Below are 26,730 nucleotides of genomic sequence, written 5' to 3' on the forward strand. Positions count from 1 at the left end.
ATGATAGGATTTTCGGTCCGAGTGCTGTCTAAGAAAAAAAACGGACAGTGCTCAGACCAATGTTATTGAATATGTTATGAGAAACATTTGTTATTTTTACATGGTCTGCATGAAAAGAATAGCGGCATTCACTAGTCTGGGCCGTAATTTGGGTGAGACTCGCCCATTCAAATCGATTCCACTACTTTTCTCTTAAGCCACGTTCACATGTTCAGTATTTGGTCAGTATTTTCCCTCAGTATTTGTAAGCCAAAACCAGGAGTGGGTGATAAATACAGAAGTAGTGACGTGTTTCTATTACACTTTTCCTCTGATTGTTCGTCTACTGGTTTTGGCTTACACATACTGATGTAAAATAATAACCAAATACTGAACGTGTGAACGTGGCCTTATATCTTCAGTTAATGGAGTTCACGGTGAAAACCAATATGGCGGCCATCACTCGTCCCATGGAGATTGTCACCCAGCTTTCTAACACATCTGCCTCCCAGTTATGCAGGTGAGGGAGGTATCGCAGGAATAAGGGAAGGCTGAGTGACAATTTACAAGAAATGTTAAAGATCCTTTAAACTTCTTCCTCACGATAGAATTACAATTTACAAAGATGAAGTAATATAAAAAGAAACCCCACAGAATCCGTCTTGTGTCTGCAGCACCTCATTTCTTAGTTTAAAAGAAAAAATGAAATTCAGCATCCGCCTCAAGAACGCAGCCATAACGCACCTTCTACTTTCCCGCCGCGACTCAGGAGGAAGGAGAAACTACAGTTCCCAAGCACCTTTGCGGCCAGGCGTGACGTCATTCTTCGGCGACTTGGCCAATCTGTTGCGAAGTGCTGTCATGGCGGCTGCTATTTCTGAGGCTTGATTGTGTTGTGGCCGCTGGTAAGGAGGGCTATAGCTGTGTATAATGGTGGGAATCCGGGAGTTCTTGTTTGAGCCGCCTTACTATAGACAGTAGAGCTCTGCTGCGTGTGTTTTGTAGTTGGCATTCTGTGTAATGATCTGGTACATCAATGTAATGCTTCATCTTCTGCTGACTGATAATAATACAGCAGATCACTGTGAGATCTGATACATGTGCTCCTTGTATTTACCCTTGTAGTCATTTTATTTCTTTAATGAATCTAAAGCAAAAATGAATTAACATTGTGAATAGTCTTTTCATTCACAGCTCCACTGCAGACCCATATGTTTCCATGGTTACAGACTATAAACTGACCCTGCATAGTCTGGGTCTGCGGTCCTGTTTCTTTTCATCTGTCTATACTACTTGTTGATCTGTTATATGTACATTAGTCAAGCTGTGTTCACATTTGCATTAAAGGCTCAGCCGCAGATGCCGCCAAGGTGACGGAAATCTGATGGAACCTATGTTGGTGTCCGATATGTGATAGACTTGGCACTGCCGTCATTTTCCTTGTTCTGAGTTTGCCTTATTTCATAGGAAATACAACCAAATATGAACAGAGCCTTAGAAGTATGTTGCCTGTTGATGTTGCAGCAAAACATTAACTTTTTTTTTACTACGGGCATAAGAACCAAAAATTAGGTTGTTGCTAACTACCTGCCTGTTGTGCCCAGCGCCGATCTGTGCTTTCATAGAGCTGTCATAGACTGCGCCTGCTAGCGATTCTGCGACTTCCTCTGACGTCTCCTCAAAAGAGCATCTGTATCTCTTCTACTCTGCTCTGTTGACTGGCGTGAATGCTGACTGACAACTGACTCCCTGCTGCCTAACTGCAGGAAGCTGGCTGTCAATCAGTGTAACGTCGTCAGTCAAACCAGTCAACAAATCAACCTGGAAGGGGAAGAGCTGCTCTGTTAACATGGAATAGCTGAATCGCTGACAGGAGCAGTCGGTAACTATCCGAGCCGGCGTATAGTAGAACAGGCAGGTAGTTGCTTGTGTTAGCAACCACCTGCCTGTTAGTTTTTGTGGCCCATAGTAAAAAATGAAAAGTCCTGTACAACCCCTTTTAAGATTCAAGTAAAAGTGGCCTCTAGATAACCACAACTTTGTGTGCATTTACACTAGGTGGTTATCATGAAGGAGTGTTCCTGGGGATTCCTGTTTCCTGATAATCAACAAGTGTAAACAGGCTGCCGACCACACAACGTTCGTTTGTCGGGTGGAATGATTTTTATGCTTACACACAGAACAATCTTTTACCAATAGTTCTGTGCTCATTGGAAGCGTGATGGGCTTGTCTAAACAGCTGCCGTCAGACAGTGTAAATGCACCATTAAATCTGGACCCAGTAAATTTAAGCTACAAAAGCTTGTTAAAAACCATTAGATTAATTAAAAGGGTTTGTACAGACTTATGATAGTGATAATTTATAATTCGGATAGGTCACCAATATCAGAGATGGAGATCTGACATCCAGCAATCACACTGATTTGACTGTTTTCAGCTCCAGCAGTGGCTGGGTGTAAACAGTGAACAGAGCCAGGACAGCAGTGGCCACTACACAGTGAACAGAGCTGTCTGGAGCTGAAAGCAGCTAATTAATTTTTAGGAGTGTCGAGTGCCAGACATCCCTCCTATCTGATATTAGTGACCTATCCTAAGACTAGGCCATATATGTGCTTGTATGTGTATATAACACACACACACTACCGTTCAAAAGTTTTCCTTGAAAACTCATACTTTTATTTATCAAATGAGTTGCAAAATGATTAGAAAATATAGTCCAGACATTGACAAGGTTAGAAATAATGATTTTTTTTAAAGAATGTTCTCCTTCAAACTTTGTTTTCGTCTAAGAATGCTCCCTTTGCAGCAATTCCAGCATTGCAGACCTTTGGCATTCTAGCTGTTAATTTGCTGAGGTAATCTTGAGAAATTTAACCCCATGCTTCCTGAAGCCCCTCCCACAAGTTGGATTGGCTTGATGGGCACTTTTTGTGTACCATACGGTCAAGCTGCTCCCACAACAGCTCAATGGGGTTGAGATCTGGTGACTGGGCTGGCCACTCCATTACAGATAGAATACCAGCTGCCTGCTTCTTCCCTAAATAGTTCATGCATAATTTGGAGGTGTGCTTTGGGTCATTGTCCTGTTGTAGGATGAAATTGGCTCCAATCAAGCGCTATCCGCAGGGTATGGCATGGCGTTGCAAAATGGAGTGATAGCCTTCCTTATTCAAAATCCTATTTACCTAGTACAAATCTCCCACTTTACCAGCACCAAAGCAATCCCAGACCATCACATTACCTCCACCATGCTTGACAGATGGCGTCAGGCACTCTTCCAGCATCTTTTCAGTTGTTCTGCGTCTCACAAATGTTCTTCTGTGTGATCCAAACACCTCAAACTTTGATTCGTCTGTCCATAAAACTTTTTTCCAATCTTCCTCTGTCCAATGTCTGTGTTCTTTTGCCCATATTAATCTCTTGCTTTTATTAGCCAGTCTCAGATATGGCTTTTTCTTTGCCACTTTGCCCTGAAGTCCAGCATCCCTGAGTCGGCTCTTCACTGTAGACGTTGACACTGGCGTTTTGCGTGTACTATTTAATGAAGCTGCCAGTTGAGGAGCTGTGAGGCGTCGATTTCTCAAACTAGAGACTCTAATGTACTTGTCTGGTTGCTCAGTTGTGCAGCGGGGCCTCCCACTTCTTTTTCTACTCTGGTTAGAGCCTGTTTGTGCTCTCCTCTGAAGGGAGTAATACACGCCGTTGTAGATAATCTTCAGTTTTTTGGTAATCTCTTGCATGGAATAGCCTTCATTTCTAAGAACAAGAATAGATTGTCGAGTTTCACATGAAAGTTCTCTTTTTCTGGCCATTTTGAGAGTTTCATAGAACAAACAAATGTAATGCTCCAGATTCTTAACTAGCTCAAAGGAAGGTCAATTTTATAGCTTCTCAAATCAGCCAAACCGTTTTCAGCTGGGTTAACATACTTGTGCAAGGGTTTTCTAAACATCCATTAGCCTTCTTACCCAGTAGGCTAACACAATGTACCATTAAAACACTGGAGTGGTGGTTGTTGGAAATGGGCCTCTATACACCTATGTAGATATTGCAATAAAAACAAGACATCTGCAGCTAGAATAGTCATTTACCACATTAACAATGTATAGTGTATTTCTGATTCATTTAATGTTAGCTTCATTGAAAAAAAAATGTGCTTTTCTTTCAAAAATAATGAAATTTCTAAATGACCCCAAACTTTTGAACGGTAGTGTGTGTATATATATGTGTGTGTGTGTGTGTGTGTGTGTGTGTGTGTGTGTGTGTGTGTGTGTGTGTGTGTGTGTGTGTGTGTGTGTGTATATATATATATATATATATATATATATATATATATATATATATGTGTATATATATATATATATATATGTATATATATATATTATATATATATGTATATATACACTGCTCAAAAAAATAAAGGGAACACTTAAACAACACAATGTGACTCCAAATCAATAACACTTCTGTGAAATCTACCTGTCCAGTTATGAAGCAACACTGATTGTGAATCAATTTCTCCTGCTGCTGTGCAAATGGAACAGACAACTGGTAGCAATGATAGGCAATTAGCAAGATATCCCAAATAAAGGAGTGGTTCTGCAGGTGGTGACCACAGACCATTTCTCTGTTCTCATCCTTTTTGGCTGTTTTGGTCACTTTTTCATTTTGGCATTACTCTCACCCCTAGAGGTACAGTAGCATGAGGCAGTGTCTACAGTACAACCCACAGAAGTTGCTCAGGTAGTGCAGTTCATCCAGGATGGCACATCAATGCGAGCTGTGGCAAGAAGGGTAGCTGTGTCTGTCAGCACAGTGTCCAGAGCATGAAGCAGATACCAGGAGATGTGGAGGGAGCCATAGGAAAGCAACAACCCAGCAGCAAGACCGCTACCTCCACCTTTGTGCAAGGGGCAACAGGAGGAGCACTGCCAGAGCCTTGCAAAATGACCTCCAGCTGGCCACAAATGTGCATGTGTCTGCACAAACGGTTAGAAACCGACTCCATGAGGGTGGTATGAGAGCCCGACGTCCACAGATGGGGGTTGTGCTCACAGCCCAACACCGTGCAGGACGCTTGGCATTTGCCACAGACTACCAGGATTGGCAAAGTCGCCACTGGCGCCCTGTGCTCTTCACAGATGAAAGCAGGTTCACACTGCGCATATGTGACAGACGTGACAGAGTCTGGAGACGCCATGGAGAGCGATCTGCTGCCTGCAACATCCTTCAGCATGACCGGTTTGGCAGTGGGTCAGTAATGGTGTGGGGTGGCATTTCTTCGGAGGGCCGCACAGCCCTCCATGTGCTCACCAGAGGTAGCCTGACTGCCATTAGGTACAGAGATGAGATCCTCAGACCCCTTGTGAGACCATATGCTGGTGCGGTTGGCCCTGGGTTCCTCCTAATGCAGGACAATACCAGACCTCATGTGGCAGGAGTGTGTCAGCAGTTCCTGCAAGATGGAGTCATTGAAGCTATGGACTGGCCCACCCGTTCCCCAGACCTGAATACGATTGAGCACATCTGGGACATCATGTCTCGCTCCATCCACCAACGTCACATTGCACCACAGACTGTCCAGGAGTTGGCGGATGCTTTAGTCCAGGTCTGGGAGGAGATCCCACAGGAGACCATCCACAACCTCATCAGGAGCATGCCCAGGCATTGTAGGGAGGTCATACAGGCACGTGGAGGCCACACACAATACTGAGCCTCATTTTGACTTGTTTTAAGGACATTACATCAAAGTTGGATCAGCCTGTAGTGTGTTTTTCCACTTTAATTTTGGGGGTGACTCCAAATCCAGGCCTCCATTGGTTAATAAATTTGATTTCCATTGATGATTTTTGTGTGATTTTGTTGTCAGCACATTCAACTTTGTGCAGAACAAAGTATTCAATGAGAATATTTCATTCACTCAGTAAATGGTATCCTATGCAGTTGAAAGGAAAAAGTGATTGGACTCCCGAGGTGTACCCTAAACTCTTTTCATTTGGTGGGCCTTTTTCGTCTTACATATTTCTTGCTGCTCTCAATAGACAGATTGTAACACATAAGGCAACAAGTTCCCTCATTCCTGCCCTGCCGATCTGTCAGCTAAGACAGTCTGATGTCTCCTGATGGCTCTGCTTGATGGTGGAGACTTTTGCTGAAATGCTGTCATATTTTAAGCATAAAATTCCAGTAAAAACATTATTTTAAGGAATTATTAGTTTTTGATTTCTAGATTTTTTTAAAATCAACATTGCATACATAAGTCATATGGAGGTATGTGTCATATATGGATGAAGTGAAGTTGGGTCCGCTCCGAGCGCTATACCAGAGGTAGTTCTGATCTCTCAGATGTGTATGTTGCATTGCAGTTCAGCCATGTGGCAACTTTATTTTTTAATTCTTCTGGCTAAGGCTAAAGACAATTGTTATTGGCCTGAGGAAGGTATTATGCCCACTGTACCCATGGCCTGTCTTTGTGTGTGAGTCCACTGTAAGGTAAGAAGTTGAGCACTGTTTGTATAGCAGCTGCCTATATGTTGAAGTTATTGTTTGCTATGTCCATGTCATCATATTTTTAAGAAAAACTGCCTTTTTTTCTAAACAGATTTGTAAAATGAAGCTGGTAAACTTGAAACAGGCCATTCTGCAGGCCTGGAAGGAAAGATGGAGTGATTACCAGTGGGCTATCAACATGAAGAGATTCTTCCCTAAAGGAGTTACCTGGGACATCTTGAATTTAGCAGGTTAGTTAAATTCCTAAATCTTCTGTCTTGAAGTGTTTGACCCACAAAAATACATTTACCACATTTCCACTGGATAAGTGAAGCTTTCATGATCTGTGCTGCTAGGATCCCAAGGGCCCCAAGTCTTCTGTTCAGAGCAGTTTACACGGACCAGCTGGCGGCATGATACGACCACTGATTGGTAAACCTTTACTGATCGGCGGTCATTTAAATGCCTGATTACACAGGCAGACCAAAGTAAACGATGCACATTGAGCAATCTATACTTGTTCGCTCAGTGCGTATATGCTGCCATTGCTCTCACTGGTCCAAGTCCTGTTTGCACAGGACAATGCACCACCTAGAACGATGATCTTTTATGCTGCACAGGGTCATTTCATCCAATGAGACAGCATTTTGCTGGTTCATCAGGTGATCAGCGGCCTGTTAACACTGCAGGATAATCATGAAACAAGCATTTTTAAGAACACTCGTTCACGATTATCCTGCAGTGTAAATGCAGCTTGAAGCGGTGGTCACACTCCTTCATTGTCCATGGGGTTAACTGATTTCTGATTTAGTGGTATCTCAATAGACATTGAATCTACTGATTGGTGGGATCATACATAGTCACGTATCCTGTGGACAGATGACTGTCTAATGAATAGTTTTTGTTCACTGACTCATTTAGGGCTCTTTCACACATCCTGATATTTCCGGTACCTGAAAAAAACGTGTCCATGTGCACCTGTGTGGCACACGTGTGCTGCTCGTGCGCCGAATCAGGAGCACACGTACCCGTGCCTGGGAATCAGCACTACAGTTAGCGCTGTTACCAAGCGCCGGGTGCTGAACGCTGCCCTCATCATAGTCCCCTGCTGGCGCTGCGATCATCACCAGTAGGGGACCATGATGAGAGTCGTATTCTGCTCCGGAGCCGGGGAGAATGACTTCTGCAGCGAGCGGGCCCCGGACCTGCACTCAGTGAGTGACAGGACACCGCTCGCTGCAGGAGTCATTCTCCCCAGCTCCTCTTCTGATTGGTCGCATGGATTACAGCGGGGGACACTTAGGACAGGTGAGTATATGGATTTTTTTATTTTCTTATTTTTACAGGTGGAGACACCGGGAGCAGACTACTACTCTCATCATTATCTCCTGCTGGTGATGATCGCAGCTCCGCCAGGGGACTATGATGAGGGCAGCGTTCAGCACCCGGTGCTTGGGAACAGCGCTAACTGTACCGCTGATTCCCAGGCTTGAATGGGTCTGTGTGATCCGTGCTGTCGACCAAAAATGGACATGTCTATGTATGGATCACACTGTGGAAACACAATGACACGTGCGCAGACCCATTCAGTTGAATGGGTCTACTTATGTCAGTGTCTCAGTACGTGTAGAAGCGGTCACCACACGTACCGGCCATACTGACGTGTTTAAAGAGCCCTTAAAGGGATTTTTTTTTCTTTTTTTTTTTTAAAGGAAATGTATCACCTGGACAGAATAGGTGATAAAACTATGATTCTGGGACTCCTAACAGTTGTTAGAATGAGTTTCTCCTCCTGATCTGAGGAATTTGAGTAGAGCAGCGGAGGAGGTCCTTGGTTACACATCCTGATCTGTAATCTGCACATACATTATTAATAGGGCTAAATGTTACAGCATAACAATATCCATGTGTCTAGTTTTAATATTTTTATTAAAGATAGATATTTTTCCCCAATATTCAAAATGGAAGCAGCCCTACAGAAACAGCTCATTTATTCATGCATGCGACGTTTCAGCTAACAAGTCTTTTTCAGGCAAATCAAAGCCCTGAAAAATGTGACTTATTTACAGCCACATTATTATACAGTTCATAATTATGTGTCGTTAATCGGACATCTCCAAATCTTCATAAATTGGTGTCACTTCATACACGTACCAGCGTGCAGAATGCAGAATTATAATCCCAGACCGAGCGATGTATAATTATAAGAAATACTTGGTGTGTAAAAAATTCAAAACGTTTACATTTATTTACAGTGTAAATGATCGCTCTGCCCACAAGGGGTTAAACAGTGAATGCCAGAAGCATCCAAGTATATGAACTATAAGCTGTTACCTTGCCCTGAAGGCTGTAGTGCTCATGTCTCCCCAGACATGTAATGTGCTATAGGACTAGGTGTTCGGACCATCATTTATCTACTGTGCATACATCACATCTATATATATATAATCGTCTTATCCCGTCTGTCTGTCTGTCTGTCCAGGAAATCCAGTGTCGCTCATTGGTCCGGCAGCGGCCAATCAGCGACGCGGCATTTCTGAAAAAAGATGGCGGCCGTTAGCGGCTCATCTGCGGGACGGAGCTCAGCGGCGATGCAGCTGGGAGATGACCGGCGCGAGGCGCTCATCTCCCGACCGCCGGCGACGCTGACCTCCATGCGGCTAGGGTGTCAAGGGAGGACCGGGGAGCGGCGCTGCGGGTCGGGATACTTCTGCTGCGAGCGCCCCCTCATGTCCCGGCTTCTCGCAGCGGAAGTAGCCGCACAGGCAGCGGCACTGACATCCATGCGGCTAGGTTGTCAAGGGAGGACCGGGAAGCGGCGCTGCGGGTCGGGATACTTCTGCTGCGAGCAGTCACTCATCTCCCGGCTTCTCGCAGCGGAAGTAGCCGCACAGGCAGCGGCGCTCCCCGGTCCTCACCAATACGATTCCGCTCCCCGGTCCTCACCAATACGATTCGCTGATTGGTCGCGGTCTCCGCCCGCGACCAGTGATCTTGGCGCAAAAGTTAAACACTGCTGTGCTGATTGGTCGCTGCCCGCGACCAATCAGCGATTTGGGCGCCACATTTAAATAGCGGCCGCGACCAATCACCGATCTTGGCGGCACATTTAAACACTGCTGTGCTGATTGGTCGCGACCAATCAGCGAGATTGGCGCCAAATTTAAACAACGCTCTGCTGATTGGTCGCGGTTGCCAGTCGCGACCAATCAGCGAGATTGGCGCCAAATGTAAACAGCGCTCTGCTGATTGTGCCCGGTCGGTCGCATGCATATTCTAGAATACCCGATGCGTTAGAATCGGGCCACCATCTAGTCTAACATATATAATTGTCTTATCCCGTCTGTCTGTCCAGGAAATCCCGCGTCGCTGATTGGTCCGGCCGCGGCCAATCAGTGACGCGGGATTTCAGAAAAAAGATGGCGGCCGTTAGCGGGTCATCTGCCGCATGGAGGTCAGCGGCGATGCAGCCGGGAGATGACCGGCGCCAGCCGGTCATCTCCCGGCTGATCGCAGCAGAACTACCCCGACCGGCGGCGCTGCTGACCTCCATGCGGCTACCGTCGGTAGATCAGCGGCTAGGACCGCTGATCTCCCGACGGTAAGTGTGAAGGGAGGACCGGGGAGCGGCGCCGCCGGTCGGGATGCTTCTGCTGCGAGCAGCCGCTCCCGAGCCCACACTAATACGACACTGATTGGTCGCTGCCGACGGCCGCGACCAATCAGCTATATTGGCGCCAAGTCTAAACACTGCTCTGCGCCAATCAGCACAGCGGTGTTTAAATTTGGCGCCAATATCGCTGATTGGTCGTGGCCGGCGAATTGTATTAATGAGGATCGGGGAGCGGCGCTGCGGGAGATGACCGGCTGCTCGATGAGCGGCGGCCACGACCAATCAGCTCAACTGTGTTTAAATTTGGCGCCAATATAGCTCTCCGTCCTTCACTAACACGGCTCGCTGATTGGTCGCGGCCGGCGGCCGTGACCAATCAGCGATATTGGCGCCAAATTTAAAAACCACTGTGCTGATTGCGCCCGGTGTACCGCATACATATTCTAGAATACCCGATGCATTTGAATCGGGCCACCATCTAGTATTGTATAAATGCAGAAAGTGATAAAAGCCAACTGTTCACACTAGTCTCCTATTTAAAGATGGCTGCTGTTTTTTTTTTTTCACCTACTGCACTTGCGCAAGATGTGACGCCCGCACAGAAGATTGATGATGGTCCGAATGCATAGTAATTATATAACATGCCCCGCATCTCTTCAGACACGAGCACTAAAATGTGTTGGATGCCAGGATGGCAGCGGCGTGGCTCAGGGCTAGGTATTCTGATATTTAATATACAGTGCACCCGGGATTTCATTGTTTAACCCCTTGTGGGCAGAGTGATTATTTACACTAAATAGTTTAAAAGTCTTGACCAGCGGGTATTTAGTGTAATTACAGAAATTGCCTTTTTATGATTAGAGCTATCCACATTGTTATGTACACCCAGTTAGGTTTCAGAAAAGGCCTCTTCCCAGTCTCTTTAAGAAGCACTCCTCCAATCAAACTTTATATCCTCTTATAGCTTCTTAATATATTGCAGTCATCATATTATATAGCACTGTGTACTTACAATTGCTCATTTTGCCCTTCTACCCAGTATTTTTTTATTTTTTCCATATGGTTTGACATCACGTGATTAGTAACAGACTAGCTGAATCCTTCTAAGCTCTATGTAGAAACAGGAGGTCAATCTTCCCTGTGTGAGTCATCCCAGTTTTCAGCTCCTGACTCAGCTTCTCCACTCTCCCCCCTGCCAGGGACTTTGCAGTGATTTAGAATTGTAGTTCTAATGATGACTCATGCATGGAATAGAGACTTCCTGTTTCTACATAAATCTTAGAAGGATTCAGCTAGTCAGTTTTTAATCACACAAAGTCATAGACCTAATGGAAAAGAGTAAAATTAGCTGAGTAGAAGGGCAAAATGAGCAATTGTAAGTACACAGTGCTATATAATATGATGACTACAATATATTAAGCGGATACGCATTTTGAAGGAGTGCTTAAAAAAACAAAACAACTTGTTCTTTACTCATCTTCTCCAGGTCTAGCGATTAGTTTCAGCCACTGCTCCCAATATCTGTTATTGTCTGCAGCATTGACGTCACATTGACAGCGCTCCAGCTAATAACTGAGCTCAGCGGCTCTGCCCGAGGTGACTGCACAAGCCGCTGAGCTCACTGATTGTCTGCCGCTCTGTCGACATGTCGTCAGCACCGCAGACAGTAGCAGACACCAGTAGCAGCAGCGGAGACTCACACTCCGGACCTGGGGAGGATGAGTGAAGCACAGTTTTTGTGTGTGTGTAAATAATAATAATTGAACAATCTGGTCACGTTGTTTTTGCAGCGCTGCCTCTATCTTCCACATTGTATTCTACATATGGGACCTACAGACCATGGTCTTTGCCTCTTTTCCTATATATAATTTTGCCTTCCAGTGCTGCTTTTTCTGTTGTAGACCTTTGAGCAGTGTTTTTCCTTTTCTCCCTACAGAAGCCCTCTTAGATCAGGCCATGATCGGCCCTGCTCCCAATCCCCTCATCCTCTCCTATCTGAAGTACGCTATCAACTCTCAGGTACGTCGCTTCGGTCCATGTGCAGCAAGTTGGAGCCATTTATTTCACTCAAATGATTTCCAATACAACCAATGGTATCGGAGCGCTCCAGGGAATTGTCTTCTTTTGGGCTCCTCGATAAGTAATGACTGCACACTCTGTCTAATTGTTCATTTCTAGCCTTAATTGATGTCTGCTTTATTTTATCAGAGAATTCCCATCTCTTTTAATCATTGCAGTCAGTGCATGAGTCTCATTGCACATGTGTAATTATATTAAACTGCCTTCCCGCCCATTGTTCAGTTGTATGAATAGATGCATTGTATTTCTGTTAGTGAATGTGACGGGGAAGGGATTTGGTATCTGTGAAGTTTTCCTATATTTCTTTCACTTCTTCTATATTATGTATTATGAAGATTGTTCTCTCAAAATGAATAAAGTCTTTTTATAGTTTATATATAACATTTAATATAAAAGTTTAGTTTTGTATAGAGCTCCATTCAAACTTTTCAGACTCTAAAGAAATGTAATGGACAGAAAAGTACTACTACTACTTCACTGCCTTGTGACTGCATCTCTGCACTCTTTCATACAGGATGGGTAGAAGATAAATTATAGTAGGCAGAATTATAATTAAAATTTATTTTACTCACTGATATAGCGCCATTAATTCCAAATCGCTTTACCGATATTATCATCGCTGTCCCCATTGGGGCTCACAATCTAAATTTCCTAACAGTATGTCTTTGGAGTGTAAGAAGAAACCGGAGAACCCAGAGGAAACCCACGCAAACACGGGGAGAACATACAAACTCCTTGCAGATGTTATCCTTGGCATTTAAACCCAGGATTCCAGCACTGCAAGGGCTTACCACTGAGCCATCGTCCAGCCTGTGCTGTATATCATTATATACACTGATCAGCCAATTAAATGTAATCATACTCGCCAGCAATATTCTTTCTAATTTGTTTTATCCTAGCTCCGTTACTTCCATATATTTTACCACCTTTAATATGGAGATCACATGACACATCTGACCAGCAGTCCAGACCAGCTCACCTGTGTAAACAGGTGCCCAATTTCTGATTTCCTGTGAACTGTTGGTGTCATCTTCTATGATATCTTTCCTGGAAGCTTCGCACCCCACAAATCTCCACCCTCCTTTTTTTCTACCATGTGTCCCACCTGCAGCTGCAGATATAATTTCTACTTTTTATATTAGAAAGCAGTGATTATTGCAGATTAGTATACACAGTAATTAGCTGCAGAGTTATAGTTGATGTGAATCAGGGTCATTTTATTTTACTATAGCTATGGTGATGTGTGTAGACTCTAGAGCTTCGTAAGATGATTCTTAGGCCTGTCCCCTTTGTTTCTGGCTTATAAGAGCTGACATGGAGAAATTCATCACAAGTAGGAGGCAGAGAAAGACTGAAGGAAAGGATGTGCTGTGACTCTTCAGTCAAGGGACAGCAGTTTTATGTAACTGCTCTATCACTTATGCGCTTCGATAGCACTTGCCTTCTTTGCAGAGCCTGAGGTATCATGGGAAATGTAATCTGTATTAAATAAGCCATATCAGAGCTGAAGAATGAATCAAGATGGTAGCCAATTGAGAAATGGCGCATCAGCTTAACCAGCATACACCAGGGCCTCTACGTTATTCATTCATAATAGCTTATGCTATTATATAGACCTTTTTTTCTGGAGTGCTGATTCCACAATCAGAACTTACCACCTATCCAAAGAGTAGTTGAAAAGTGTCTGATCACTGGGACCACTGATTGTAAAAACAAAAGAATGGGGGTCACAGTGTTCAGACATTCAGTGCACAGGGAACCCATTCTTTTGAACTGCGTGACCCCCAGTGATCTGACTCTTATCTGTTTTGTGAATAGGTGGTATGTTTTGATTGGAAGATAACCCCTGTAAGTTGTGAGGTGGAACATTATTGGACTTGGTTTTTGAAGCCTATCCAACAGATGCTTTATCAGATCAGAGGTCATCCTGAACAGTTTCTGCATTATGGCGGGCTCATTATTTTGTTAAGAGGGCATGAAAGGGGTGTACAGGGTCTGTAATAATATTCAGGTAGGTGGTACGTGTCAAAGTAGCATCCACATGAATGTCAGGTTTCCTGGCCGATCACTACAGAGCACACTGCCCTCACTGACTTGCATTGTTACCTTGGTGCACCCTGGTGTCATGTATTTCCCAGGTATCTTTCTGCCATACCACGCACCCGGCCATACTTATGATAGTAATGAGCCTGTTGGAGACCTGAATGACCAAGTAGTTGTCCATAATAGGAACTATCTAGCCATCATATTTGCTACTCGCGATGGTCAATCAAATCCTTATGGTTGCTCATTTTTTCTGCTTCCAGTATATCACAATCCGGATCTGACTGTTGATTTGCTTCTTATATATCCTGCTGCTTGATAGCCGCCTTTGTAACAAGATAATCAGTGTTAATCAACCTGTGTGTGGTTTGAATGTTGTATATGCTGTGAAAGCCGGCCATGCCTCATTGTAGTAGGATAGAAACAATAAATGTAACTGTCTTTTTTTTAGATGGTGTCGTACTCTACAGTCCTGACAGCGATCAGTAAGGTATGTAATACAGGTTGAATATATAAACATATAATGTGGAGAAAGGTATTGGGACACCTACACATTACACCTACATCAGCTTTTATGACCTCCCATTCTGAATCCATAAATATTAATAGATTAATATGGAGTTGGTCCACACACCCCCACCGCCACCCTTTGCAGCTATAACAGCATCCACTCTTCTCGGAAGGCTTGCTACAAGATTTTGGGGGGGTCTGTGGGAGCTTTTACCCATTCATCCAGGAATGCATTTTTGAGGTCAGACACAGATGTTGGAGGAGAGGGTATGAGTCTCAATTTCCATTTCCACAGGTGTTAAGTGCGGTTGAGGTCAGGGGTCTGTGTGGCCAGGAAAGGTCTTCCATCCCTAACTCGCCCAACAACGCCTTTATGGACCTTGCTTTGTGCATTGGAGCACAGCCATGCTGGGACAGAAAAGGGCCTGCCACAAAGTTGGACGCTACAATTGTCCAAAATGTCTTGTATTCTGAAACATTAAGATTTTCCGTCACTAGACCTAAGGGACCTAGGCTGACCCCCGAAAACAACCCCATAGCATTATCCCTCCTCCACCAAACTATACAGTTGGCACAGTGCAATCACTCAGGTAATGTTCTCCTGGTATTCTCCAAACCCAGACTTGTCCATCAGGCTGACAGATAGAGAAGTGATTTCTCACTCAACAGAACACATTTGCACAACTCCAGAGTCCAGTGGTGGCAGCTTTTCACCACTGCATCTGACATTTGACATTGTGCTTGGTGATGTAAGGCTGGCATGCAGCTGTTCAGCCGTAATCAATGACATGAAAGCTGTTGGTGCACTGTTTATGTGCTAATTTTATTGCCGGAGGAAGTTTTGGTCCCTGCAGTTATAGAGCCCAAAGCGTTGTCAACTTTTATGCACTATGTCTCTGCACTCGGCAAACCTGCTCTGATAATTCATGTTATCTCCATTTCCTGGCTTTGTTGCTGTGGTTCCTTCTACTTTTCAATAATACCACTCACAGTCGATAGTGGAATATTTAGGAAGAGAGAAATTTGTTATTATGACTTGTTACACTATCACAGGATCGTGGTATTGGTGAGCTCTTTAGAAGGAGCCATTGTTTCACAAGTGTTAGTAAAGGCAGATGGCATGGTAAGGGGCTGGATGATATACACCTGTGTAGAGCAGAAGGGGAAAAAAATGGACAAAAGGAGATGTCATTGCCAATAAAGTACTAAATACCTTTTAATTAAGCAATCACATTTGTTTGGGGAAGTAATAACTAAAATTGCCGCCATCTTGTTACACTGACAGAAAGCTGTACACAGGAGCCTGTGAGCATGTGCAGTAGGAAGCTTCGCTGCTGTGACCTGAACATAGCTTGACAATACATTGTATAGATTATCTCCACGTCACAGCAGATGCTCCACATTCAGACAGACATGGTGGATGGCAATGTGAGCAGCCTCTTCTCACCTCAGCCCCCCTGCTATCTTCAGTATTAGATCAGATAGATATGGTAGACAGCAGTATGAGCAGCCTCTTTTTACCTCAGCACCCCTGGTATTTCCAGTATTGGATCAGATAGATATGGTGGACAGCAGTGTGAGCCGCTTCTGCTTACCTCAGTACCCCTGGTATATTCAGTATTAGATCAGATAGAAAGGATGGCCAGCAGTGTAAGCAGCCTCTTCTTACCTCAGCACTCCTGTTATTTCCAGTATTGGATCAGATAGACAGGGTGGACAGCAGTATGAGCAACCTCAGCGCTCCTGATATCTCCAGTATTAGATCATATAGACAGGGTGGATGGCAATGTGAGCAGCCTCTTCTCACATCAGCCCTCCTGGTATCTTCAGAATTAGATCAGATAGACAGGGTGGACAGCAGTGTGAGCAGCTTCTTTTCACCTCAGCACCCCTGGTATTTCCAGTATTGGATCAGATAGACAGGGTGGACAGCAGTGTAAGCAGCCTCTTCTCACCTCAATACCCCTGCTATCTTCAATTTTAGTTCAGATAGACAGGGTGGACAGCAGTGTAAGCAGGCTCTTCTTACCTCAGCACCCCTGGTATCTCCAATATTAGGTCAGGATTTGCACTGAGGGCACATTTTCATACGTGCAAAATGAGAGGGGGACTTCCTACTGCTCATACCAACAAACTTCTGCTAGTGTAACCAAACGGCTGCCATTTTTATTCTCTAAGGATTTGCTCCCTATACAAAATGATTTGTGTTTTTCTAAGTAAAGATATTTAGGAATTTATTCTCGATGACCTTTTCTTTCTTCTGTTTTTCTATATCCCCTTTAAGGATTGTATCCCAATACTCTGTGTGTGTGTGTGTGTGTGTGTGTATATAATATATAATTTTGCAAATTTTTATGCCGAGGACTGAGGCTGTTTCCTAACAGCACAATGTTTGGAGCGCTACTTATAAATAGCCTGAGACCGGCTGTACTTGGATAAATACCATCGCTGGTTTCTGTTTGGGGTCTCTATTTTTCCATCTCAGACATATTGAAGATGAAATGAGCAGCCGGGATGAGGATATATGTCATAGAGCAGGCGCTGCAGAATGGAGACTGTTTTTCCCGTTCGGAGGCAAATGAGGACTGCGTGTTTACACGTCCATGTATACATCTATGTGTACAGAATATCGCTCTCCGGTCACCTCGCCTCCAGAGCGGAAAAAAAAATCAAGTCTCTAGCTGAGAAACGCAAATATTTACATTAGCGGAAGAAATATGGTCAGCGGCCAGGGAGATGTATGTACCAGGAATTTAACCCCCGAGGGTCTGTGGCTGCCAGCGAACAGAAGGTTAGGTGGGGTTTCTCATAATCAAACGTTATATGGAGAAATATACATTTTTGTGGCCGGGAACGCACAACAGAAATGACATAAATATGCGGTAAACAGTGAGGATTGTGAGAGAGAACTTATGTTTAGTAAGGAAATGAGGCCTGCTAACTAGACGGCATGGAGGAGCAGAAGGAACAGAAAAAACAAGGTTTTATTTTTACCTAAGTAGTGTTCTTTTGGATGTATGGGTGGCGGTATTAACTGGTAGTGGGTGAGTTGGAGTTTAGGAATGTTTTTGAAAATAGTAATTTTTTTTTTTTAAGCAAAAATACTTAGCTTGACTATCTATGTAAAACGTTTTAGAATTCGAGGCACTGCATAGTGTTGCTGATCGGTGGGGAATCCCGGTCCCGAGACCCCCACCAATCGGTCAAAACACCGCTCTGAAGTGCTGTGCTCTTGCGTGCTCTTGATGTACGGGCTCAGTAGTAAGTATGGGTCTCTGCATTCACCGTCACAGACAAAACCCAAGGAGAAAAAGCACATATACCCTGTCAATAGTAATAGTACATGTAAATAACATAGGGTACTTAACACTATTTTGATCAAAAAAGCGTGAAATCCATCTCACCACGACAAGGTGAACTCAATCGGGACAGTCCTAACCTGTCTCTAGTAGTAAAACCTCACCTATTGTCAGCCAACCTCAGTGTAGATAAAGGCAGAGCAGGACAGGGGCCCGACTGTTCAGCCACCTGTCCATGGGAAGCTATACACTGTGTTCCAAATTATTATGCAAATAATATTTTCTCAGATTTTCCCAAATTACCTATATGAATTGCAGTCATTGTAATTTTCCAGTCAAATAACTATTAGAGTACAATTGAAAGGTTTTTGTACAAACTGCCTATGATAACAGTATATTTTAAAAGAAATAAAAAACTCAAACTGCACTCAAAATGCATGTTCCAAATTATTATGCACAGCAGAGTTTTCAACCTTTTCATTTTAATAAAGAACAAAAAATGGTCATTTTTGAAATTATAAGCATTAGCAGGTTATTACAAACTGAAATCAAACAGTTTTCAACTCAAAACTTTATTCTAGGTGATGTTACATTTGCACATAGGACCCCTTGTTCGAAAGGAGCTTTTGAACTCTCTCGTCCATTGAATTTGTCAGGTTTTGGATGGTTTCTGCTTCAATTGTTTTACATGAGGACAGAATACCCTCCCAGAGCTGTTGCTTAGATGTGAACTGCCTCCCACCATCATAGACACTCCTTTTGATGATGCTCCAGAGGTTCTCAATGGGGTTGAGGTCAGGGGAGCATGGGGGCCACACCATAAGTTTGTCCCCTTTTATGCCCATAGCAGCCAGAGATGCAGATGTGTTATGTGCAGCATGAGACGGTGCATTGTATTGTATAGTGACTGAGAGCTGTTAATCACTGCTGGGGGTGTGGTTGTCCTATAGTGATAATCTCCTCCTGATAATACGCTGATTGTATTGAAACAGTAAAGCACAGCCCAGTAAGTGATAAATTGCTGTAATCGGGGTCTCTGCTCCTACATTATGTTTCTCTCAGATTACATAGAAAACAATCTGCTGACAGATTTCCTTTAAAAGCAAAATTGCCCAGAAAACCTGAATACTCAGGGGAGCAGCAGGAATAAAATAAGAGCAATAATCAAGAAGTTCTGATCTAATGACAGATTCTCTTTAAGAGGCTTGTTTTGTGGTAGATTTGGTGTGTTATTAATAGGACCACCAATATGCAATCAGCAGTGGTCTGACCACAGGGGCCACCTAACAGTATTTGATGTTCATGAGTCCTGGAAAATGGGACAACTTAGATTTGCCTTTAAAAACCAACAAGGTGGGTCTTTCCTAATAGGGGATACATGTATGTGAGGACTGTGGTTTGTTATAATGTGGTAATGATTTAATCTTTCTGTTTTGTCCTTAGTTTGATGACTTCTCAAGAGATCTCTGCATCCAGTCTCTGTTGGAGATCATGGACATGTTCTGTGATAATCTGGGGTAATGCTACTTTGTATTTTGCCTTAGACCTGGAGTTAGTGTGGCCACCTGGCTTGTCCGACAGCTATTCCTTCCCTACTACACTTGTGCTTTGCTCTCAACTGAACAGACATGTTCTGTAAGAAGAGAGGAGAGTAAATCTCTGGCAGCTGCTTATCTTTCCTGAGTATAAAAGGATCAGGCATATTGAAATTCTGCTGCCCGATCCTTCTCACCTCCACCATCTGCTTTTGGGGGAGAGTCAGTACACCTCCATACACTTCTGATGGTCAGTAAGTTTGTTACATGTGTCTAGCCTTGGCTTGTATCTGTACACTTGAGGTGTTGATGATGATATTATGAATAAACTTCTACAACACAAACCAAAGAATCAAGTGACTAATGTCTGGTCTTCATGGCTAATTCTCTGCCTCCTTGAGACCATTGTCGGAGCTATAGTGGTGGCCATGCTGTTTATCAGCCAGATTATAATCTTAACAGAGATGATGCCTGACAAGAGTTATGAAAGGAGTTTTCTGATAATTTTAGACCATTCTCCATGAGGAGGAAATACTATAAAGCATAGACGTGACCTCCACTCTCACATTTACTCCACACTGCTGCGCTGCACGTCCAAAATGGTCTCTGCTTACTTCCTACAGCCATGACATGCTGTCAGTGGAAGCATGGTCGCTATAGGACCTCATTCGCTGTTCATGCATCTCCTTTAAGGCCATTTATTGGCTATATCATTCACGTGCTTACTGACTACATGTTATCACTGCTGGAAGTAATCAGAGACTGGCGGAAACTACCAATGTGGCAGAGCTTGGGTGGATTAAAACGGTCAGCATAGCTTACTCTATTTTCTTTGTATGACTTGTTTTCTTAAAATTCTTGAAAACCCTTTAAAGAGGATCTTTTACCAAATTTTTCACGTTGAACTGGACACAAGATGTAATTGTGACTGCACAGCGAAATAGTTTTTTTTTGTTTTGTTTTGGTTTTGCTACTCTGTTTGCAAAAGTATTAACAAAGTATTTAGCCCCTAATGAGTTAATTTTTGTTACATCCAAGTGGGTGTAATCAGAGAGTTTTCACTGGGGGAGTGTTCTCTCTGTATGATGCTGACCAATCATAAGGAGGCAGCAACACAGCAGAAAAAGAACCCGCCCCCACCATAGCTTAGAGCAGGTTTCTCAAGTGTGTGAGATGTAATGATACAGCTAAGATCTCCTGGTTTAGCCGCCTGCATTAGTCAGTGTGGTGGGGAAGCAGGGCAGCTGAGTTTAGCTGTGTTACATTACAAACTCTTAACTCGGTTCTCCTCCTTTCATAGCACTGTCACCTCTGCTATACTTCACCTTCCCCCACACTGCCTGTCTGGAGATGTGTCAGTAATCACACTTCTGTCTGCTGTGCTCAGGCAACTTCCACTCACTCCAGTGAGATCAGGGCTGTCATTATGTCTCACACAGGAGTTACCTGCCTGTTCTGGACTACTCTTGTGTAAGATGTAATGAGACCCTGCTCTGATCTCATTGCAGAGCGATTGCAAGTTGAGCACGATAGATATCTGTAATTACTGACCCATCTATTGACAGGCAGTTTTGGGGGGGCAGTACAGCAGAGGGGACAGTGCTATGAGAAGAGGAGAGCTTATAGAAGGGTTTGTAACATGACACAGCTACACTCAGTTGTGCTGCACCTGCCCCCACGCTGACTCGAGCAGGAGCTCAGGACTGTATCATTACTTCTCACACACTGAGACATCTGCTCTAACCTATGGTGGGGGTGTGTTCGTCTTTCCTTTTTGAGTGTTGCTGTCTGCTTACCATTCGTCAGCATCATACAGGGAGAACAAGTACACTTCCCCAGTGAAAACTCTCTGATAACACCCACTTGGACTTATCTAAAATTAACTCAATGATGGCCAAATACTTTGACTACTGATATCTCAGCAATGGAGAGGCGAAATTATAATAAAAAAAACCTATAGCCTCTATTACATCGTGTTTCCTGTTTGACATGAAAAATTTGGTGAGTAGTCCTCCTTAAAAGAATTATTTTCAGAGGTGATTATTTTATGATTAGATAACATCTTGTTTGCAGCGAAACGTTGTAGTGCATTTCTGTTTGAGTATTCTTTTTATATATAGTTTTGTCCAGCATGTATAAAACTTTGATTTTATTAGGGAATTTGTCTTCATTCTTGTAACAAAAAAATGCTTACAAGTGGCTTCCATACACTTATTTAACACAGCTTGCCTTCAGCTTCATTGATATCATACTGTACTCATTTGGAGTACAGGTGATGGCAGTGAACTGGTCAGCACCTCTGTCTCAATAACTCTGGGGATAAGCTGCTTCAGGAGATTGTTTTGATTAGTACAATACTCAGAGGAGGAGACAGGAGCTAACCCTTTCACTGCCATCATCTGTACTCCAAATGAGTACATGCTGATATCCGTGCGGATAAAGACAGGCAAATAGACTGGGGAAAAGCAGGGATTTGGAAGCAACTTACATGCTATTTATTTACAGGGGTGAAGATAAATCCTCAAATGAAATGATTTGCTAAGCTTCATTACTTTCCATGCTGGATAAATTCAATAAAATAAATAAAGGTTTAGTTACCCTTTTAGAGCTATTTCTCACAGATGTGATATTTTCTTTCCCAGCTGTCATGGTAAAGCAGAAGAATGTCTAAGCCTATGCCGGGCCTTAATGAATGCTGTCAACTGGCTTTTGCGAGGGTCTGCCTTCTATATGGAGAAGTTGAAGGAAGTTTTGGATCCTGTATCTGAAGAAAGTCACCTATCAATGTGTCTGAAGAGGCTTGAGGCCATACTTGGTAGTACCAAGAACAGAGCTCTCATCCATATCGCCAAGCTGGAGGAACCGGGTACGTATGCCTGTTCTGATGCCATTGCTCAACATAATTTTAACCAGTTAGAGGAATTTTTGGGGTTAATTAATTGCTAAAAGAAGTTTTAAATGCAATGACGGTGGTGCTCCTTCGAATCTCTATGGGACTGACACAGATAGGAGTGTTGCACTCTGCTGGCTACGGCATGAATGGATCGGTGGTATGCAGGCATGTCTGCTCAGCTTACTCAGGGGTGGCAATCGCGGGGGGTCTTGGCCAACAAATTTAGTAGTTATCACCTGCTATGTTGGTAAACCAAATGTACCCTACCTGTGTATAATCTAAGGCCTGACTTCCACCCCAAAATTATAGCTTATTGCTGGGGGTCACAACAGGAGGACACTTCACAATCCGCTAATTGTCAACAGACCTAGCAAGTAAAGATTATGGAGACTCCCTTTAAAGAGTTTTTTCTGAAAAGGTTGTAACATGTATGAAAGTTGTCTTCTATTGATAGGATAGGGAAAACTTGTGGCCGAGCCGCTGAGACCCACTCCAGTTGTAAGACCGGCGGACTGCAGAGCCATGTTCTTAGTATGGGTGGAGGTCCCAGCAGTCAGTCCTCCAGCGATTTGTAAATGATCCCCTATTCTATTGATGGGGGATGACTTGTATACTTGGTGCAACCCCTTTTAATGGTCTTCTTACTAATGTGATCCTCTGCACTTATGGGGACGCTTCCATGCCACGTCATCTTTGGTTGATGGCTGATAGTTGACGTCCCTCATCCCTGTATCCGATCAGTAATGTCTTCTAGATCACGGTACTTGTGCTTGGCTATACTCTCTAGCTGGCAGATATGTCAGACCTTGTTATCATGTCTTCTTTTACTTGTAGCCTCCTGGGCATCCGTGGAAGAATCGCTGCTACAACTTGCCGAGTGCGTAAATCTCCTTCCCAGTGTTCAGCTGCGGAGCAATGCCGAAGATTGCATCTCGCTAATCAGGAGGTATGGCCATGTCTGCCCTGATTATTGTACTGGGTGGATGGTTGCTTCATATGGGGACTGTATACATTAGTCCAACAAACCAGAAGCAGAGACCATCTCCTATATGTAACGACCGGAGTCTGTACTGTTCTCCCTACGCAGATAACATCCGACATTTTACATCTGCTCTGCTTACGTACAATAATTTTTTGCTGTCGTGCTGTCGACTGACATAATTGTTCTTTTTCCTTTTTTATGTCTCCCATTTTGGGCATGAACAACTTTATAATCCGGTGTAAGACAAGATTTCTATCTGTGGGAATAAGATTTCTCATAGTTCTGCTAAAGAACATGCACGTCCATCTAATGATCTGAGTGCTGGTGGTCATACGTTCAATCTCTTTCCTCGCTGCCAGATGTCTCTATAGTGATCCCCTGTTCACTTCATGGCAGCCAATAGAAATAGTATTTTCTACTTCTCAGGGAAGGAGCAGAGCCTCTAATATAACATAGCAGTATAACTGGCAAGACTTTCAGCAGGGGAAGTAAGAATAGATTGTGCTTGTCTGCTGCCAGAGGGGGAAGAAGATTGATTTTGTCCAGAGCTGGCCCCCAAAAACTCCAAAGGAAGTACTAAGAAGGAAAAAAATGATGAAAAATGTCACAGGCTCAGCCCACCACCCTTACTCGTCAGATAATGTCTGTGACACACCTGCCTCTAATAGCCCCTGGTGAAGCAGAGTTTTGCCCGTCAATTTCTGCCTGCATGGGGGCACGTCATTCTATGCACACACTGGCCGATGGGTTGCTATATCTGCTGTGGATCTGTTGAAGACCTCACAGCCTGAGATCACAGAGCCTGTGGCGGGATTCAAAGAAGACCGTGATTTTTACTGTTTTCAACAATACTTAAAGGTGTATTCCCATCTCCAAGATGCTATCCAAATATGTAGTAGGTCAGGGCTCGACAAACCCAGGCGCCTGGTCGCCAGTGGCGCCTAGAAAATGTTGTCTGGCGCCTAGAAAATGTTGCCTGGTGCTTGAGGAGTTGAGAAGAAAAAAAAATACTCTCAATCCAATCCCACCTCCTGCACGGAGTCATCCAATCGGAGGAAGCAGGGACAGTATCGCTCAGGCCGCCTTCTCCACTTTGCTCCGCCCCCCTTATGCTCCGGGACTGGACAGGGAGAGTTGGGTTACGGGGGAAGCAGGGCCGGCGTTAGCACCCGGCGTACCCGGGCAAGTGCCGGGGCCCTGGAAAATCAGAGGGGCCCAGCCGCCCACTCACTGTCGGGGCCCGGGCCCACACACCCACCCGCCCACTCACTGTCGGGGCCCGGGCCCACACACCCACCCGCCCACTCACTGTCGGGGCCCGGGCCCACACACCCACCCGCCCACTCACTGTCGGGGCCCGGGCCCACACACCCACCCGCCCACTCACTGTCGGGGCCCGGGCCCACACACCCACCCGCCCACTCACTGTCGGGGCCGGGCCCACACACCCACCCGCCCACTCACTGTCGGGGCCGGGCCCACACACCCACCCGCCCACTCACTGTCGGGGCCGGGCCCACACACCCACCCGCCCACTCACTGTCGGGGCCGGGCCCACACACCCACCCGCCCACTCACTGTCGGGGCCCTGGCCGCTTCCTCGGCACCTGTTCAGGGACGCAGGCGCTGCTTGATTGCCGGCACTCCCCCAGACATGGCCGCGCGCTGTGCGGCTGTGTCTGCTAGTAATGACACGGCAGGGTCGACGGCACTGCACCTTTAATTGTGCTTGTGTGTCGCTCCTGCCGCGTCATTACTAGCAGACACAGCCGCACAGCGCGCGGCCATGTCTGGGGGAGTGCCGGCAATCAAACACCGTCGGAGCGGAGGTCCTGCACAGATGGGCGGGAGGGGCCCGGACCCGACCGCAAGTGGGCCCCTCTGATGTTCCAGGGCCATGAAGTCTGTGACACGCCGGGGGCCCTGCACTGCCCCATACCCGAGGAGCTGCTGGACAGGACACTGGACCGGGGACAGGTGAGTGAGGCTTCCCCAATCCCCATATTAAAAATATTAGTAATGGGTCTGTGTGAGTGCATGTATGTGAATGTCAGTGTATATGACTGTGTATATATATTTGTCTGTTTTATCTATGTGTATGTCTGTATGTGTACATATGTCTGCGTACCGTGTGTGCGCGCGCATATGTCTGCGTACCGTGTGTGCGCACGCATATGTCTGCGTACCGTGTGTGCGCGCGCATATGTCTGCGTACCGTGTGTGCGCGCGCATATGTCTGCGTACCGTGTGTGCGCGCGCATGTCTGCGTACCGTGTGTGCGCACGCATATGTCTGCGTACCGTGTGTGCATATGTCTGCGTACCGTGTGTGCGCGCGCATATGTCTGCGTATGTGAAGGATGAGGGGGCAGGCTGGGCCATGTGTAATAAATAAATAAATATATATATATATATATATATATATATATATATATATATATATATATATACAGTTATATGAAAAAGTTTGGGCACCCCTATTAATCTTAGGCTTATTGTTTTATAAAAATTGGTGTTTTTGCAACAGCTATTTCAGCTTGATATATGTAATAACTGTTGGACACAGTAATGTTTCTGCCTTGAAATGAGGTTTATTGTACTAACAGAAAATGTGCAATCTGCATTCAAACAAAATTTGACAGGTGCATAAGTATGGGCACCTCACCAGAAAAGTGACATTAATATTTAGTAGATCCTCCTTTTGCAAAATAACAGCCTCTTGTCGCTTCCTGTAGCTTTTAATGATTTCCTGGATCCTGGATGAAGGTATTTTTGACCATTCCTCTTTACAAAACAATTCCAGTTCAGTTAAGTTTGATGGTCGCCGAGCATGGACAGCCCTCTTCAAATGATCCCACAAATGTTCAATGATATTCAGGTCTGGGGACTGGGATGGCCAATCCAGAACATTGTAATTGTTCCTCTGCATGAATGCCTGAGTAGATTTGGAGCGGTGTTTTGGATCACTGTCTTGCTGAAAGATCCATCCCCTGTGTAACTTCAACTTTATCACTGATTCTTGAACATTATTGTCAAGAATCTGCTGATACTGAGTGGAATCCATGCGTCCCTCAACTTTAACAAGATTCCCGGTGCCGGCATTGGCCACACAGCCCCAAAGCATGATGGAACCTCCACCAAATTTTACTGTGGGTAGCAAGTGTTTTTCTTGGAATGCTGTGTTTTTTTGCCGCCATGCATAACGCCTTTTTGTATGACCAAACTACTCAATCTTGGTTTCATCAGTCCACAGGACCTTCTTCCAAAAAGAAATTGGCTTCTCCAAATGTGCTTTTGCATACCTCAGCC

General features: G+C 44.6%; 1 protein-coding gene across 1 annotated transcript in view; it reads left to right on the forward strand.

Annotated features, from left to right (window-relative positions):
- The first annotated feature begins 789 nt into the window (after positions 1–789).
- MED24 (mediator complex subunit 24) overlaps positions 790–26,730 on the forward strand; it is a 119,278-nt gene continuing 93,337 nt past the window's right edge. Inside the window, exons 1-7 of the mRNA XM_073683386.1 lie at positions 790–884; positions 6,581–6,719; positions 12,018–12,100; positions 14,655–14,693; positions 19,456–19,529; positions 22,190–22,413; positions 23,275–23,386. Of these exons, the coding sequence (XP_073539487.1) occupies positions 6,590–6,719; positions 12,018–12,100; positions 14,655–14,693; positions 19,456–19,529; positions 22,190–22,413; positions 23,275–23,386 (662 nt within the window). The 5' untranslated portion in view covers positions 790–884; positions 6,581–6,589. The remainder of the gene's footprint in view (positions 885–6,580; positions 6,720–12,017; positions 12,101–14,654; positions 14,694–19,455; positions 19,530–22,189; positions 22,414–23,274; positions 23,387–26,730) is intronic.

The sequence above is a fragment of the Phyllobates terribilis genome, unplaced genomic scaffold (assembly GCF_046119375.1).
Source record: "Phyllobates terribilis strain yellow unplaced genomic scaffold, ASM4611937v1 Scaffold_5__5_contigs__length_657084704, whole genome shotgun sequence".
NCBI lineage: Eukaryota > Metazoa > Chordata > Amphibia > Anura > Dendrobatidae > Phyllobates > Phyllobates terribilis.